Genomic DNA, 14636 nt, shown 5'->3' with positions numbered 1-14636 from the left:
TTTCAGAGATCATTAATGAAGAAAATGTTTCACAAAGGAAAAGGAAGGGGAAAAATGAATCAGTCCTTGGAGCTGAACATGCTGATGACATTAATTCAACAACCCCTCTCTAAGAACAGGTTACCAGAATGAGCACAGGTGAGTGAGGAGGAAATGTATCAGGATGCATTATACTGATTTCAGAAGCAGTTGTGGCTGCAGTTTAAGGATGGTACAGCACACATTTCTCATTTGAAACACAGCGTGCTCTTTCTTGGACCGTCTCCGATGGTGGTTGATTTGTAGGGATGTCACGGTGCCACAGAGGAAAGAGGAAAACCTGGGGACAGAGCTGGCCCTGAGTTAATGACTGAGCAAAAATGTTGTGGAATCATATTTAGCATTTGCAGACACATGACAGCAAACCTCAGATGTTAATTTGTCTGCCATTTTGAGTGTGTGAGCATGGTGACATTGCAGTAATAATGCTAATAATAATGCTAATAGTAATGCTAATAATGATACTAACAGCAATGTTAATAATAATAACAACAATGATTATTTCATTTAAAAAATGCAGTTACAAAATTCCTAGTTTGGATGAAACAGGATGTAATGTACAAGTCCAAACACAGGCAAACATCTTACAGTACATTCACTCCTGCATACACACATTAGAAGAACAAGAACCAAAAATAATGGGAAAAGATTAAGGAAATGTTATACTATAAAAAATTAGGTTTTAACTGTCATATAAGACAAACCACAGATTCAACTGACCTGATAGTATATGACAGGGTTACCTCCAGTAGAAACAGAACTGGACAGAAGGGGAGTATGGTGTCACAGTGAGGAAATGCGTGGAAAAGCAGTTGGTTCTGCAGCAGGAGGAGTGTAGAGAAGCTAAGTGCTTAGCTTGTGTAGTGATGACAGATGAGAACTCCATGGTTAGCTCATCCTTTTTCTCCAGTTCCTGCTTTACCTGGCGGAGGTCATCTTTTAACTGTGTGTATGCTGGCAGGCAGTGTCAAGACACTGTCATAATAGTGCTTAACAGCTGTTGAAGGTAGCAAGCACTTAGCAAGCACTTAGCAAGCAGGCTGAAAACAAAACAAGGAGCTAGGCTAACACTGACCCCACCTAATAAAGCCACCAAACCAGGTTTCAGGAAAGGTGTCAAGTTGCAGCGGTGACAGTAACACAGTAGCAAATTGATCAAAAGGAAATTACTAAATCCACTAAAACACAAAATTCAAGAAAAACTGGCCTAGAGGCCAGTCAATAACTACCTGGCAATTACCAGTTAGAAGGAAAAAAGTTTATTTCCCAACGAGTTAAAAGTGTTTGCTGGAGGTTAAACAGGCCTATAGATAGGTCAGTAACCACCTAGCAACCCCCAGTTTCTAGGGAAAAATGTGTATTCCCCAACCTTGTGATTGCTTTCGCTGCTAGCATGCTGCTATGGTCATCATTTGAATGAAAGTGATTTGTCTACAGACGTTGTCTAGTTAACCCGTTTTCCCATTAATACCTACTCGGATTGACTCACCACGACTCGCCCACGTCTTGACTCGGATCGACTGGTTTTCCATTACAACTGAGTACCACCTAATGTGCATGGTCATTGTTATAGAAACTGGGCGGAGCGTTGATAAATACACGGTTAATGTATGAAATGAATGCTATAACAAAGGTGGACATCGAGGCAAGAATATACCTGCTGTTCAGTCTGTGGCTTTTCATCAGACTTGGGGACCATGGCATTGTTTTTTGTAGCCATTTCCCCTCGTTACCAGGTTTCAAAATAAGTGTTTTTGATTTTCGTGAATGGGATGCTATCATGACTCATTGAGCGATGCCCCTGACTAGCCAATTGGTGGCATGCAGTCTGACCACGTCACATTTTAGCAAAAGCTCGGTTCACTATGAACCCTGGCCAAGCAGGTACTATGTTAGTACCTGGTCCAGATACTATGACCTAAGAGAAGACCCTGAAAACCGTGGTGAACCATGGCAAGTCGATCCGAGTAGGTTCTAATGGAAAAGGGGCTTTTATCTCAAGTAAAAACTGTGAAAAAAAGTGGCGACTGTGTGTCTGCAAAGTATGAGTTGTGCCTTTTAAAAAATGTGGGCTGCAGTGCTGAAACTCCTTGTTTAGACATAGAAATAGACTGTATTTATCCCACACTGGGGAAATTCATATTGTACAGCTGTACAATGGTCAGCAAGAGAAGTGAATTAGAGACGTATTAGAGAAAAAAAAATCTTTGCTTTCAATTACACCCAACAGCCTCCAGGAACCACTAATGACCAGTTGTCAAGTGATGGGTGTTTTTCATCATTATGGAAGACAACTTTTGAGCAATGGGCTCATGACATGAGAAACCTCAATAGAGACAGCTGTGGAAACACTGGATTTGGGAAATCGCTAACATATGTGAAATAGTTCTGTGCAGCAAGCAGCAGGAGCAGTCTATGCTGGAAACTTTTGAAGGACCACTCTGGAGTTGTGCGTGCTTGCTCACTTAGCATTTCACTGACTGAAATATATATGTTATGTATATCTATATATAATTTTTTAAAGTACTGAGATCCAGAGAGTCCAGGACAAGCATTTTGCATTGCCATTAATTGGTCCATCATGTCTTAACTTATTGGTTTGATGATGAGCCATTGGATTTGTGAATATTTATTTGCTGCTTTCCACATATTTATGGTGTTGTCAGATGTGATAAATCATGAGCATTTGATGTACTAGTTGCACTTAAAGAAATACCAAATTATTAAAAGAGTGCCTGGCATTTACATAATACAATGTCATAAAATGGTTGTGTTTAACAACACTGGGCTGGTTACCCACACTGACGATGGTCCAAAGTTACAGCACAATAAAACATAGCACCTCTTATTTGTGCATTCAAGTGCTCCTCAGGTGGTCCAATTTTTGGAGTTTGGAAGTCATTTTTCAGAGTTCTGTGTGTTCATGTGCTTTTACAACACTTCCTCACCCCAGGGTGTCAAATTATGCCTTTCTGTGAGATGTGCCTGGGGTTGCAGAGATGCACAAGATGTCTTTTCAGACTTTCTGTGTTGTTGTTCCGACCTCAGGGGACGTTCACGTGATTTTTCTAGTCAGTATATAAATTTTATAGTAGGTGTGCACACAAATACATTTTGAGAATTGTACAACCATTAAGCCTTTGCATTTGTAATTATGTAATTATTTTAAGCAGCAGTTTGTTAGATTTGCTCACCATAAAGACTGGGAACAGCTTGCTTAATTATATTTCCTAAAGTAATAGTTCATCCAGCATCTCTGAAGTTAAGTTTGGTTTAACTTCATATGCTGCATCTCAGCCCTGCACTTTTTAAGTCTTTATATTCAGCAAAGCTGCAGACACATTAGTGTACAAAAATATTTCACTATACAAGATCTTTAACACAAAGATGGTACCAGATTAACTACACACAATTGACATCAAACACTGTAACAGTGTACCCGTGCATGTAATGCACAGTAATAGATGAACATTTGTGGTTTTAAAAGTATTCAGTGTTTACTTTTTCCATCTAAGAATAGGATTTCCTTTCTATCAGAATTTTAACCAGGACCTAAGAAAAGCACATTTTCTCCTTTCCCCAAATACAATGTTGGACCTGAAGCCAAATCTCACCTTCCTCAGACCCTCTTTATTCCTCAGACCTAAAAATTATGCCTATAGGCCCTACTTGCTCAATTCATAATGAATGTAAAACACTTCCGGTTGTCGCAGCTGATATCTCAGTGATCCTACTGAGCCCATCTATCCCCCCTTCTATTGGCCTAATAAGTAGATACAACTTGTATAATAATATTTTATTTTATGTGTATATGAATTAGTATAATATATGTTATACAATATACACAAGAAGCTATACTCAATAAAATGGGATGAAACTTTTATCGAATAGAATAATTTATAAATCGTAGGAAATGTAAAATATAGAAAACTGTGAAATATAACATTAAGCTTTGGTGGTTCTCCTCATGACATGGTACTCCAATGAGGGTAACAGTTTAATGCTGCTGAGAGCAAACGTTTTATTTTTTGGCTTGAATAAACACAATTGCCCACAATAACTGGTAAGAAATATTTTCTGTGTCTTGGATTTGACTTTTGCTTGAACAAATTCTGCAGTCATAAACTGAAAGCCAACTTGTTTTAAATAAAATGTTTTTTTAGATAAATTATTTTATTTTAAACTCTTTTTTAAATTACTTTTAAATCCCGTATGGAGCAGAGGACCAAAACTGGTCTTGAACGCGTATGTCCAAAAACCCCTTAGAATAATAATAATAATTAACATTTATTAACAAGCACCCAGGATTATCTGTTAAATCTATCAAAGTCGTACAGTTAATGTTTTAGGATAGTTTTTCCAAAGTGGACCCCTCAGGTTACTTTAGCGCAGACACCAACAAAGATTGTTACTCACACTGGGTGCAATCCCCCGCAATAAAGTTATACGTGTAGTGCAAAAATCCTGTTCTTCTCCACAGTTGTGACTTTCACACCATGGGTGTGACTGTCATGGTGATTTTGGACTCTTAATGATTTCTTTGATCGGTTCTTTTTCCAGGATGGAGTGATTGTACAGCATGCATCTTTAATGACTTTAAAAAAACAAGAACAAGAAGCAAGAATTAGGCGCACAAGTTTTAAGCAATTTAGGATTTTCTCTAATATACACAGAGTCAAAAGTACATATTCAGGATCTAAAATGTCCTTTGACTTGATAAAGCAAAGACATATTAACTTCTCATCGGTAATCATAATTGACTACAACTGGTAGTTTCTCTTTTTCTTTGTCTGATTGACCGATACTCAGAACAATGGTAAAGTCCAAGGAACAATGAAGCTCTAAAAAGAAGAACGTTTGAGCCATTTTTAAACATCTGCAAATTCTGAGATCATCAGTTCAAACAACTGTACATAAGTACAAGTTATTTGTATGTGTCACCGCTTTGCCAAGATCTGATAAGGCATTCAGGAACAACCCAGGAACCACAAAAGCTCAAGCCTGGAAACTGCTGAAACACCAGCGTCACTGTTCACAGTGGGTCCAGTATTACATTGCCTTAGCCTGATTAGGCACTGATCAAGAAAGAAGCCCCTATTCCAAAATCGCTGCCTTCAAGCTTGGCTGAAATTTGCAGTTGCACATATAGACAAGCAACTTGTCTTCTGGGGAAAAAGTTTTACGGTCAGATGGGATAAAGATTGAGCTATTTGGCTCCGACAGCACGAGGTATGTTTGGAGGAGCATGGTGGTGGTGCTCTCGGACTGTTATGCTGTCAGTGATACTAGTACATTCAACAAAGTGTTTAGAATAATGGAGTGCTACCTCCATATTCTTCAACATCACCTGAGATCAACAGCCCGAAGCTTGGACGTAATTGGGTGTTCTAACAGGACAATCATCCTAAACTTGGATCTGGTTTTGGAATGAATATAGCAGGCTAACATTAAGCTTGTGGAATGACCTTTTTAAAAGCCTTGGCTTCGACCCTGTTGAAAATTTGTGGACTATACTTAAAGCCAAGTGATGCCAGGAAACCAACGAATTTAAATGAACTCTACCAATTCTGTATTTAATCAAATATTAGTGGCGATGTAGCTTATACGTGTACTTTTGACCTTGTGTGGATAATTCTTATTTTTTTTTAAGTCATTAAAGATGGATACTGTACAATCATTTCATCCTGGAAAAAGAACAATTCAAAGAAATTATTAAAAGCCCCAAATTGCCATGACATTCACACCCATGTGTATGTAAACTTCTTACACCGATAGTAAATGTAAGTAAATCTTCCATCTTTGAATAATGAATCACACTCTTTGCAAGTGCAACAACTTACCACCGATAAGTTTATTTTGCAGTCAATTTTACACAACTGGAGACATGAATGTTGGACACCAGAACGCTTGTTACACATGGCACACTGTCACAGGTAGAACTTAACTTTGATGAAAGTTCATAGATATTTTTTCTTCATTAAACTGAGAATTTACATATATTTAAATGCTTGTCATTACATACACATGCATACAGATTACAGTCTCCAACTTTCAAACACAGACGCACACACAGACGCACACACAGACGCACACACACACACACACTGAAAACTTTTACATAAAGAAATGTACAAAATCACAGCCACAAACACTGCAGGTCTTAGTCAAGAGGTCCACCTGTGTGCCAAAAGTATGCATACATGATAAAGAAAAGACATCATTTGTACACTATGGCAAATTTATGGCAGGCAACATTTAAGAGCAGCTGAGCGACAACGGTCAATTCATTGGCAATCAAGACTTAACACACAATCAAAACATCATAAAACCGGCTCAACAAGCACAACCGCCAAAGTAACAGCATCTTAGCACAGAGATATGCCACATAGAATAACTACAGTCAAAATATTTTTTTAATCAGTTTTAGAAACACTCATTTACTTTTTTTTTTTTTTTTTTGCAGAAAGTTAAATGAGATTGATGCTAAAAATGCTGGCAAAAAGACAAGATATTAGCTTGCTGTCCAGGTAGCTTATTTAGCTAAGGGGAGGGGGGGTTTCTCTTCTAGTAAAAAAAGTCACTTCCAGCTAGTAGAAATCTACTAGGTATGGGAAACAGCCTTTTAGGTTTATTCATAAATTATATATATTGTATTTTTGGTATGGGTATAAAATAGGGAGTTAAATGAGGATCAGAGGCTAGCTGTTTCCCTAATCACTGGATATAGCTTCTTTTTCTAGCATACAGATATAAGCGTGTTATCACGCTATTATATATCTCTATATATAATATTAAAAAAAAGTTATCAGGGTTTCTCTTTGATACATTCGTTTGTTATAATAATTCTAAAATAAATGCAGGAAGAGGTTTATGAAAAGCAGTGTGGTCTCTTTTAGCCAAAATTTAGCTAAAAGCTACAATGCTCAGTTTTCCTCTAGCTAGTGCTAAGAATCAAAACAAATTCTCCAGATTTCCTCTAATCTCACAGTATGGTTAAAAACTGACACAGTTCACAGTTCACTAAAGTGAAGGGGAGGAATTTGAGATATGGCATGACAGAAAAACACATATCTCTACATTGAAAAAACAAAACAATGTTAATTTAAGTTTTATTATGGACATCAAAATGTTGGGCTTGTCACAAAAACAGATGTAGAAAAAGAATAAAAATATGGCATATAAGCATCTCTACCCCCTATCCTACATTTCTAAACATGAGCAAAACAGTGCCTGTCAAAACTGTCCACTCTCCTTAACATTTTACTGCCACCCTGTGGTAGACAAATACACAGCACGGAAATGAGCAAGGAGTCATTTTTACTCTTCTTTTTTTCACATACAGTAACAGCTTTGAGACATGGTCGTTTACATCTGAGCTGTTTAACACTCAGAGTGACGGCTGGTGATAGAAACACTTAAGCAGCAGCAGAGTGTTTGTGTTTAAAGTCACACTCTCTTACACACTTTGTGTTTTGTCTGTTGCATTTGTTCCACCTCTAAAAATCTATTTGAATAAAATCATGTCCCCTGTCTGTTGTCCTCACTCTACTGTCCACAAGCTGCAAAGATGATGCATTTGATATAATGTTACTTTTCAGAGGTTGCATCTGCTTCTTGTGTTTTTTGTCTTTCTCTAGAGTGAGAGACTTTGCTATGCATCTCCCACTCTCACTTCTTATGACACTACATTTATGGCACTTAGACCAAGAACACCACATCACTCAAAATAATGAAATCATACATTAGAACCACAACTATGTTTTATGCACAAAAAAGCATGTATACTGTACATATAGTCACTTTACATGGCACCTTTTCATGGAAAATAAATATACATCCTTCTCTGTAAAGTATCATCAATTCATTGTTCAAGGATACTACATTCTTAGAATCCAACTATGATGGTACATAAAATAAATATGGTGAAAAAACTATTTTTGTTTACATCATTTCACATTTTATTCTATTAAATAATTTTCCCACTTGTACAATTATTGTTTCTCAGCCTGTTTTTTGCACAAACAAAACAGAAAAATGAGCAAAAATCAGCGATTGTCAAGAGCTGTCACATTAAAGCCTTTAATGTTGACTGTTACACCACTTGTTTTTTTGTTTTGTTTTGAAGCCATTTATCTTTCACATTGCTGCTAAAATGAGTGTTGTAGATACATCATGGCTGTAAACCAAGAGATAAATAAAATAAATAAAAATGATGGAAAACTACACAGCAGGACTCTTTTTACACTGTGTGTAAGTTAATAAACTGACAATGATGAGAAATTCACTAATAAAGTTTTGAGACACACAATGGAAAAAGCATATTTTCTTCAATCTACACTGAAATCCACCACTCTGTACATTCTTTGAAATGACTCGCTGCACCTTTAGATTACCTGTAAAAATGTAAAAATGATAGCTATTTGTGACCGACTAGGCACTTTGGAATATGAGCGTAGGATGGTTAAAATTAGAGTAGGAACAATTTATTATGGCACAATGGTCTCAAGCTTGGAGGAAAGAGATCAAGAGACAATGAAATTTACAACATGCTCTTGAACAATTTACAGCCATGTTCAAGAGCATGTTGACAGTGGGAATCTCTCCCCTACAATAAAACGATGTACATTTAAACTCATGGCACTATGAAGAGCTTTGGGTGAAAGCATCCACTATATGGCACGTGTACTGTTTATGTTCACAGTTTGCAAAAAAAAATCTGTCTGAAAAGGGAAAAGGGGACTCGAGCTCCACTAGTAGAGCAGCTAAAGGCTCTAGTTGGTTCAGATAGTAGACCAGTGGTTCCCAACCTTTCTGATCTGTAACCGCTTAAAACAAAACTAAGTCAACTCACAACCCATCATCACACTCTGTGAGGACGGGCTGCTTATTTTAAGCATCAAGATGAGGAACTAGAAGGAAAAACAAACCAATATTAATGTCCACATTATGGCTAACATCTCACAGTCCCTCTAATTCAATCTAATCTTGGGATTCCCAAGGGTGGGAAATACTGTTCGTTCACATCTCTTTTATATATACTGTATGTGTTTTTGTTTTTCATTTCATACAAAAAATAGTCCAGACTAGAGTGGGCAGGATCTTCTGGGTCCTCTGGATATGGGATGTAGTCTACAGATCTGGGCTCCAGTTCCTTTTATTTGAAAAGGTCATAACAATACTGCGTTATCCTAAATAAAGAAATTCTGATCTAGACACTAAAAGTCACTATTTACACAATCCATGAGTTGTTGTTTTTTTCTTTATATATAAGTTATATTTTGACATACTCTGTACTTACGGCTGAAAGTAGAAAATGTTTAAATTCAAGACAAAACATTTAAACAATGAGCATTTTTTACAAGCAAGGCGAACGTTTGGTTGATAATTAACTTTGGGCTGTAATGAAATCCAGTCAGGCAACCAGTTTGGCACTTTGAAGCACATTTACTTTACACCAACAGCCAAATATGACCCCATACTTTATGTCAAGCTATTTATTTCTTAAAATGTATTATTATTATTATTTTAATAGTGTCTCTTGTGGCACCATCTCCTATCTGAATGTAAATAAAACAATAAAAGGGGGAAATATTATATAAAGAGAGTTTAAATCAATAAAATGTAATTTAAGTTGTGCAAAAATATTCATTTTAAGTCATTAATCATAAAAATTGCAACCTAAAGTAGTCTAAGGTAGTGAGATAAATTAAATATATTACTTCAATATTAAATTATAAAGACATAAAATCTCCAGTAAATGTTTTCAGAAAGATTAATTTTCTAAAGGTGAATTAACTACATGCAAGAGGTTTGAGGGGCCACTTTGGTCTGCTCTGGTTGGTCTGATGTAGGTAAGTGGAACGGCACCTTGAAGTTGATTCTAGCAAATCAGATGCTCAGGTCGGGAGGCTGATGTTGGCATTCTCCGCCAGCGGGCTCGACATGCGTATCTGCGAGCTGCTCTTGCTGAGGATCGACAGTTGAGTCCCGCCGTTCACTCCACTGCTGGCCAACGAAGGATGCCTCTGCTGCTTCAGGTCCACAGCAAAGTACCGGTTCACCGTCCAGCTGCGCCATTTCCTCTTGATCTCCGATTGCACCTTCAGGGAGAAACTTCACAAGGTCATTTTTAATGTACTTTAAGCTGTACCAGCTCCACGAAAAGGTACAGTAAAGGTGAGGTTTTTAGAAAGAAGAGTTTCCTAATGTGATCTAGAGCATTCGAAAGACATGCACGCATGCCAACTTTTTGGGATTTGGGACTGTAATATAACATGGCTTTTATAATAGATAATAATTCCAACGTTTTATGTATCAGGACATAGTATTAAAAAAAATCTGGTTCTTAGCAGGTATTAGTCGTACCCTCAACAAGCTGTGTGTGTTTTGCCTCCGTGTTGCCAGTGTTTTGTTTCCAGTTCAGTGTTTTCTGCTTCAGTGTTTTAGTCCACCAGCGTTTTTGTTTGTCTTTTGATGCCTTTAGTTAGTAAGAGGGTTTCCAGCAATAAAGCTGCGCTTTAAGTTGAACTTCTGTGTCTGAGTCCTGCATTTTGGATCCACCACTCCTGCTTGCACGCCTGCCACACAGCCAACCATGACAGTTAAAGATCATGACAGTACTATCAGAAAAGTATAATAAATATGGCCTGTTTCAAAGAGTTGTGAAGAGGAAGCCTCAGTTTAGTTTTTGCAAAACTGCATCTGAACAAACCAAAAGACATCTGGAACAAAGTGGAGTGTGTGTTCTTGATCATCTGTATTCAAATAATTTTCGAACCTGGTAAGGACAATATTTTTTTTATTATGTCCTGATATAGAAAACGTTAGAACTGAAACACTTTTTAAGATTCTTATTTAAAATTACTTTATTTTTTAAATTATAGCTGATCTGGGGAAAATATGGAAAAAGGTCATCAGTTCTCAGAAGGCACACTTTTTTCAACACTGGCCAGCAACTAATGCTTTACATAAATATACAATAACTCATTAGATTTTTAATATTTCTTACACTATATGTTTAAACAGACAGATTGCTTCTGCATCACTTGCAGATGCTTCATGGGAGAAGTTATACTATCTGTCCTCATATTTGCTTACAACTAATGTATATTACAACTAATTGTATATTATACAAAATGTATTAAATGGTGATACAATTTATATTAAGTTATATTAATTTGGGTAGGATTATAAGCACAGAGATTCATCCTGAAATTGCAAGCACAAGAAATATTATAAAAAATATTATGAAGAAGTGAGTGTGTATATGAATAAATAAGGGGGAAGCTTACCTCTCCATTGAGGAAACAGTAGAGGACAGCCACCACAAAGCCCTGAGGAGGAGGATGGAGAGAAAATTGAAAGAGAAATGAGAGAAAATTTGCTCGAGATTCAGTTTAATCTAACTGTGGTAATATATACATTTAATATAATCAAGCAACACTTATGACAGCTGTGCTATATATGTATAGCACTGATGTTATAAGACCTGTAAGAGAAAAGAAAGAGGAAAACTGACTTCTGCTTTTGCTGTGCACAACATACAGGTCTCTTCAGTATTTGGGATGTTAAATGTATATCAAAGTACATTATTTGGAAAAATTGGCCACCAGCAGTTAGTTTTACCTACAACTAATGGTTATATTTACATCTACCATTTTGTAAGTGACCAGGCTGATAAGACATATCTGCCACAGATACCTGTCTCTGTCAGTTTACTGCCAGCTAAGGTGACCAAGGCCTAACAAAATGCCTGACAAAAAGCCATAATTTTTTAAAAAGAAAATGAACAAAACCATTATAAGGTTTGGCATTTTATCTTTCTCATCAAATAAATACTATACGTATAAAATAAATGTTCAACTGTTCCTGAGAAGGAGCACTTCCTGGATTCAAACTGCTTCTGTTTAAGGTGTTCTTTGAAAAGGATAAACATACGCTAAATCCTCAAAGAACTCCAAGGCACTTTCTTTTCCAATAAAATTTAAAATGCCTTCTCAAGTCACTTTTTGATGACTTAGCACAAAATAAATCAAATGCAAATGAAGGTAAAGGGTTAACCTGCACTAGGAAGATGATGACAGCCGTGCCTGCTTTTCGTTAGAAAAAGGACAGACTTAGAAAAGCCTATCATGAACTCTCAACTTTAGAAAAATAGAGCCAGTGAAATTGTGGACCATTGTATCTACATGTAGCTTTACTTTAACAAAAACAATTGTCTATAAATGTGTTCCTCAGTGTGCTGTCAAAAATGTAAAAACACAAAAGAAATTGACTACCTAGCATGTTAGCTGATCACCCCCTAATGGCATCTTATTGGATGAAACAAACAAAATAATTTAAGTAAGTCACTGAAGATATTTTAGTCTTTTTTTCATCATTACTGATGCTGATCTTTCACTGATAAACACATTTCCTCCTGGCATCGGAGACAATATAGAATAATTGTTTCCATCTATTTTATCCTTTTATAAATCCAGTTTAATTGCTGCAGGGCTCATTTTAACAGCATTGTGTTTAACTGCATGTAGCTTTATAGCATTAATTTGTTATTCTTACTGCTTAATGTGCTGCCCAATATTACTTTCACAGTTTCACAACTGCTTCCAGTAAAAAGGCTTTATGGGGTATGTACTTAGCTCCTCTTCACTTTTCATAGCTGTTGATAATGACTGCAGAAGATAACTTTTGGATATTACTAAAACTCTCCTTAAGATCCTGCTGTATCTTCTATATTCAAATGATTTATTGTCCCATTACGTTCACTCATTCATCATCTGGGATCTCTTCTTTAAGTAAAACTGGATGATGAAGGAGCTGCAGGAGTGTACCTGGAAGGATCCAAGGCCCAGCTCGAACACAAGCCTCTCCCTCTTACTGACATCTTCAGGTGAGAAGGCGAACACGGTGTAGTGAATACCAAAGAGAGGGATGAGCAGGAGGGTGGAGCGTGCCAGACGCCTGAACAAACAACAACAAATAGTTTAATGAGATTGAGTGAGACACAAATCAAAGTTGTTTTAATGTAGATTTACTGGAGCTGGTCAGGTGACGCTAGAGATGCATTGCTGATGTAATGCTGTGCCACATTTCACTACTATACTGTTTCTTAAATGTTTCATTAAGCTGCAAATTTATATATTGATATATTAAAAATATATTAAAATTTATATATTAATATAATAATATATTAATCCTCAGCTTTGTATAAAAAAAGAGGATTTCCTTAAATAAATACTTAAAGTGTTCGAGGTAAAGGCTGGTGGTATTCTGTATTTTTCTTAATGTCAACAAACCCACTGAAAAGACCAAAACCAACAACAAACTGCTTTGTTGTAGTCTAAAGCCCCTCATTTCTAGCCAGTATATATAAAAAAAGATCAATGATGTACTCCTGTTTTTAGATGAACTTTTTTTTAAACAAGCACTACAGTTTATTTTCAGTTTCACATACACGGTCATGCATAAATAAATATTCTAAATCACCTAAAAATTGTACTGCTTAGCCCAGTTTTAGCGACTAAAAATCAGCATAGCCCAGCTGTTTAAGCTCTATAATATTAGGTCAGAAGTAGTTGACTGGATTTGTTGACAGTCAGAAAAATAAAATAGCACCACACATCCATTCTTAACTTTACGATTGAGGTTTATTTTAATGTATCAGTTCTTTTTAGGTCAAGACACCGGCAAGAACGCACTCAACTGCCGCTGTGTTTGATACTTTATGGCAGTCACATGAAGCTGTGTCATTACACTGTGGCGTGTATGATGGAGCCAACAACACTGGCTGACGCACAATATCAACGGCACAATACAGACAAACACTTGGTGGATACAACTGTGCAAAACAGTGGTTTCTACAGTGCGGTCCAGTGTCGCCAGGGGTCCTTATGAAATAGTTTCACAACTAGAGTTTGACTCGTTTTCTTGCTGAGAGTTACAGGAGAAGGTCACCTGTTTATCTGTCCACTTAGTGTGACGCTAGCTTAGCACCTAAAGTGGGAATGGAGAAAGTGCACACTGTAAAAATAAATCTCTAAAAATATATGTGATGTTTTGAAATGCAGAAATTTTCTACATACTGTTTTTTCTTAATATAAACTTACACTATTAAAAAAATATTATTATTTTTAACAGTGCAAGTTCAGGTAACAAACACTTATTTAGATATATCTGAATCCATCCTCACAGCTTAATATTTAACACATTGTCTATATTTACCTGAATCTAAACTTTTTTTTTTTGGCAGTTTATGGATTAAAAGTGTATAGTGAGGTTATACTGTTTACTCTTGTTTAGCTAATAAAAAGGTGTTGGTTATCCAACTCTGAGCAAGAAAACAAGTAAACAATATCCCAAAATGTCAAATTCTTTTAAATGTTTTATCATAATGGAAGGAGATATGCAACTAATAGTAACTATAATATATAATAATAAAAAACAGCACCAGAAATATAAATCGAAACAAACAGAAATTAACCGTAAATGAGTCCTTTCATAACTTATTGATTAGAACATTTTCAAAAGCATGAGCACTGATTAGATTTGTTCTGTTTTGTGAGTGAGGTAATGCATTGACAATTAAAAACCCCTAAAAC

General features: G+C 36.3%; 1 protein-coding gene across 5 annotated transcripts in view; it reads right to left on the bottom strand.

Annotated features, from left to right (window-relative positions):
- Window positions 1-9644: 9644 nt before the first annotated feature.
- adcyap1r1a (adenylate cyclase activating polypeptide 1a (pituitary) receptor type I) overlaps window positions 9645-14636 on the bottom strand; it is a 29477-nt gene continuing 24485 nt past the window's right edge. For 3 of the 5 annotated variants that reach the window (XM_005742532.1, XM_005742535.1, XM_005742533.1), the window contains 3 exons: window positions 12870-12999; window positions 11331-11372; window positions 9645-10152 (listed from right to left, as the gene is read on the bottom strand). In XM_005742532.1, the coding sequence (XP_005742589.1) occupies window positions 9928-10152; window positions 11331-11372; window positions 12870-12999 (397 nt within the window). In that variant the 3' untranslated portion in view covers window positions 9645-9927. The remainder of the gene's footprint in view (window positions 10153-11330; window positions 11373-12869; window positions 13000-14636) is intronic. The other 2 variants (XM_005742534.1, XM_005742536.1) reach the window with 1 other exon arrangement.

This window comes from Pundamilia nyererei, unplaced genomic scaffold (genome assembly GCF_000239375.1).
Source record: "Pundamilia nyererei isolate P.nyererei 1_Seehausen unplaced genomic scaffold, PunNye1.0 scaffold00121, whole genome shotgun sequence".
NCBI lineage: Eukaryota > Metazoa > Chordata > Actinopteri > Cichliformes > Cichlidae > Pundamilia > Pundamilia nyererei.
Note: the sequence above shows the minus strand (reverse complement) of the source record. Positions and strands in the feature narration are given on the sequence as shown.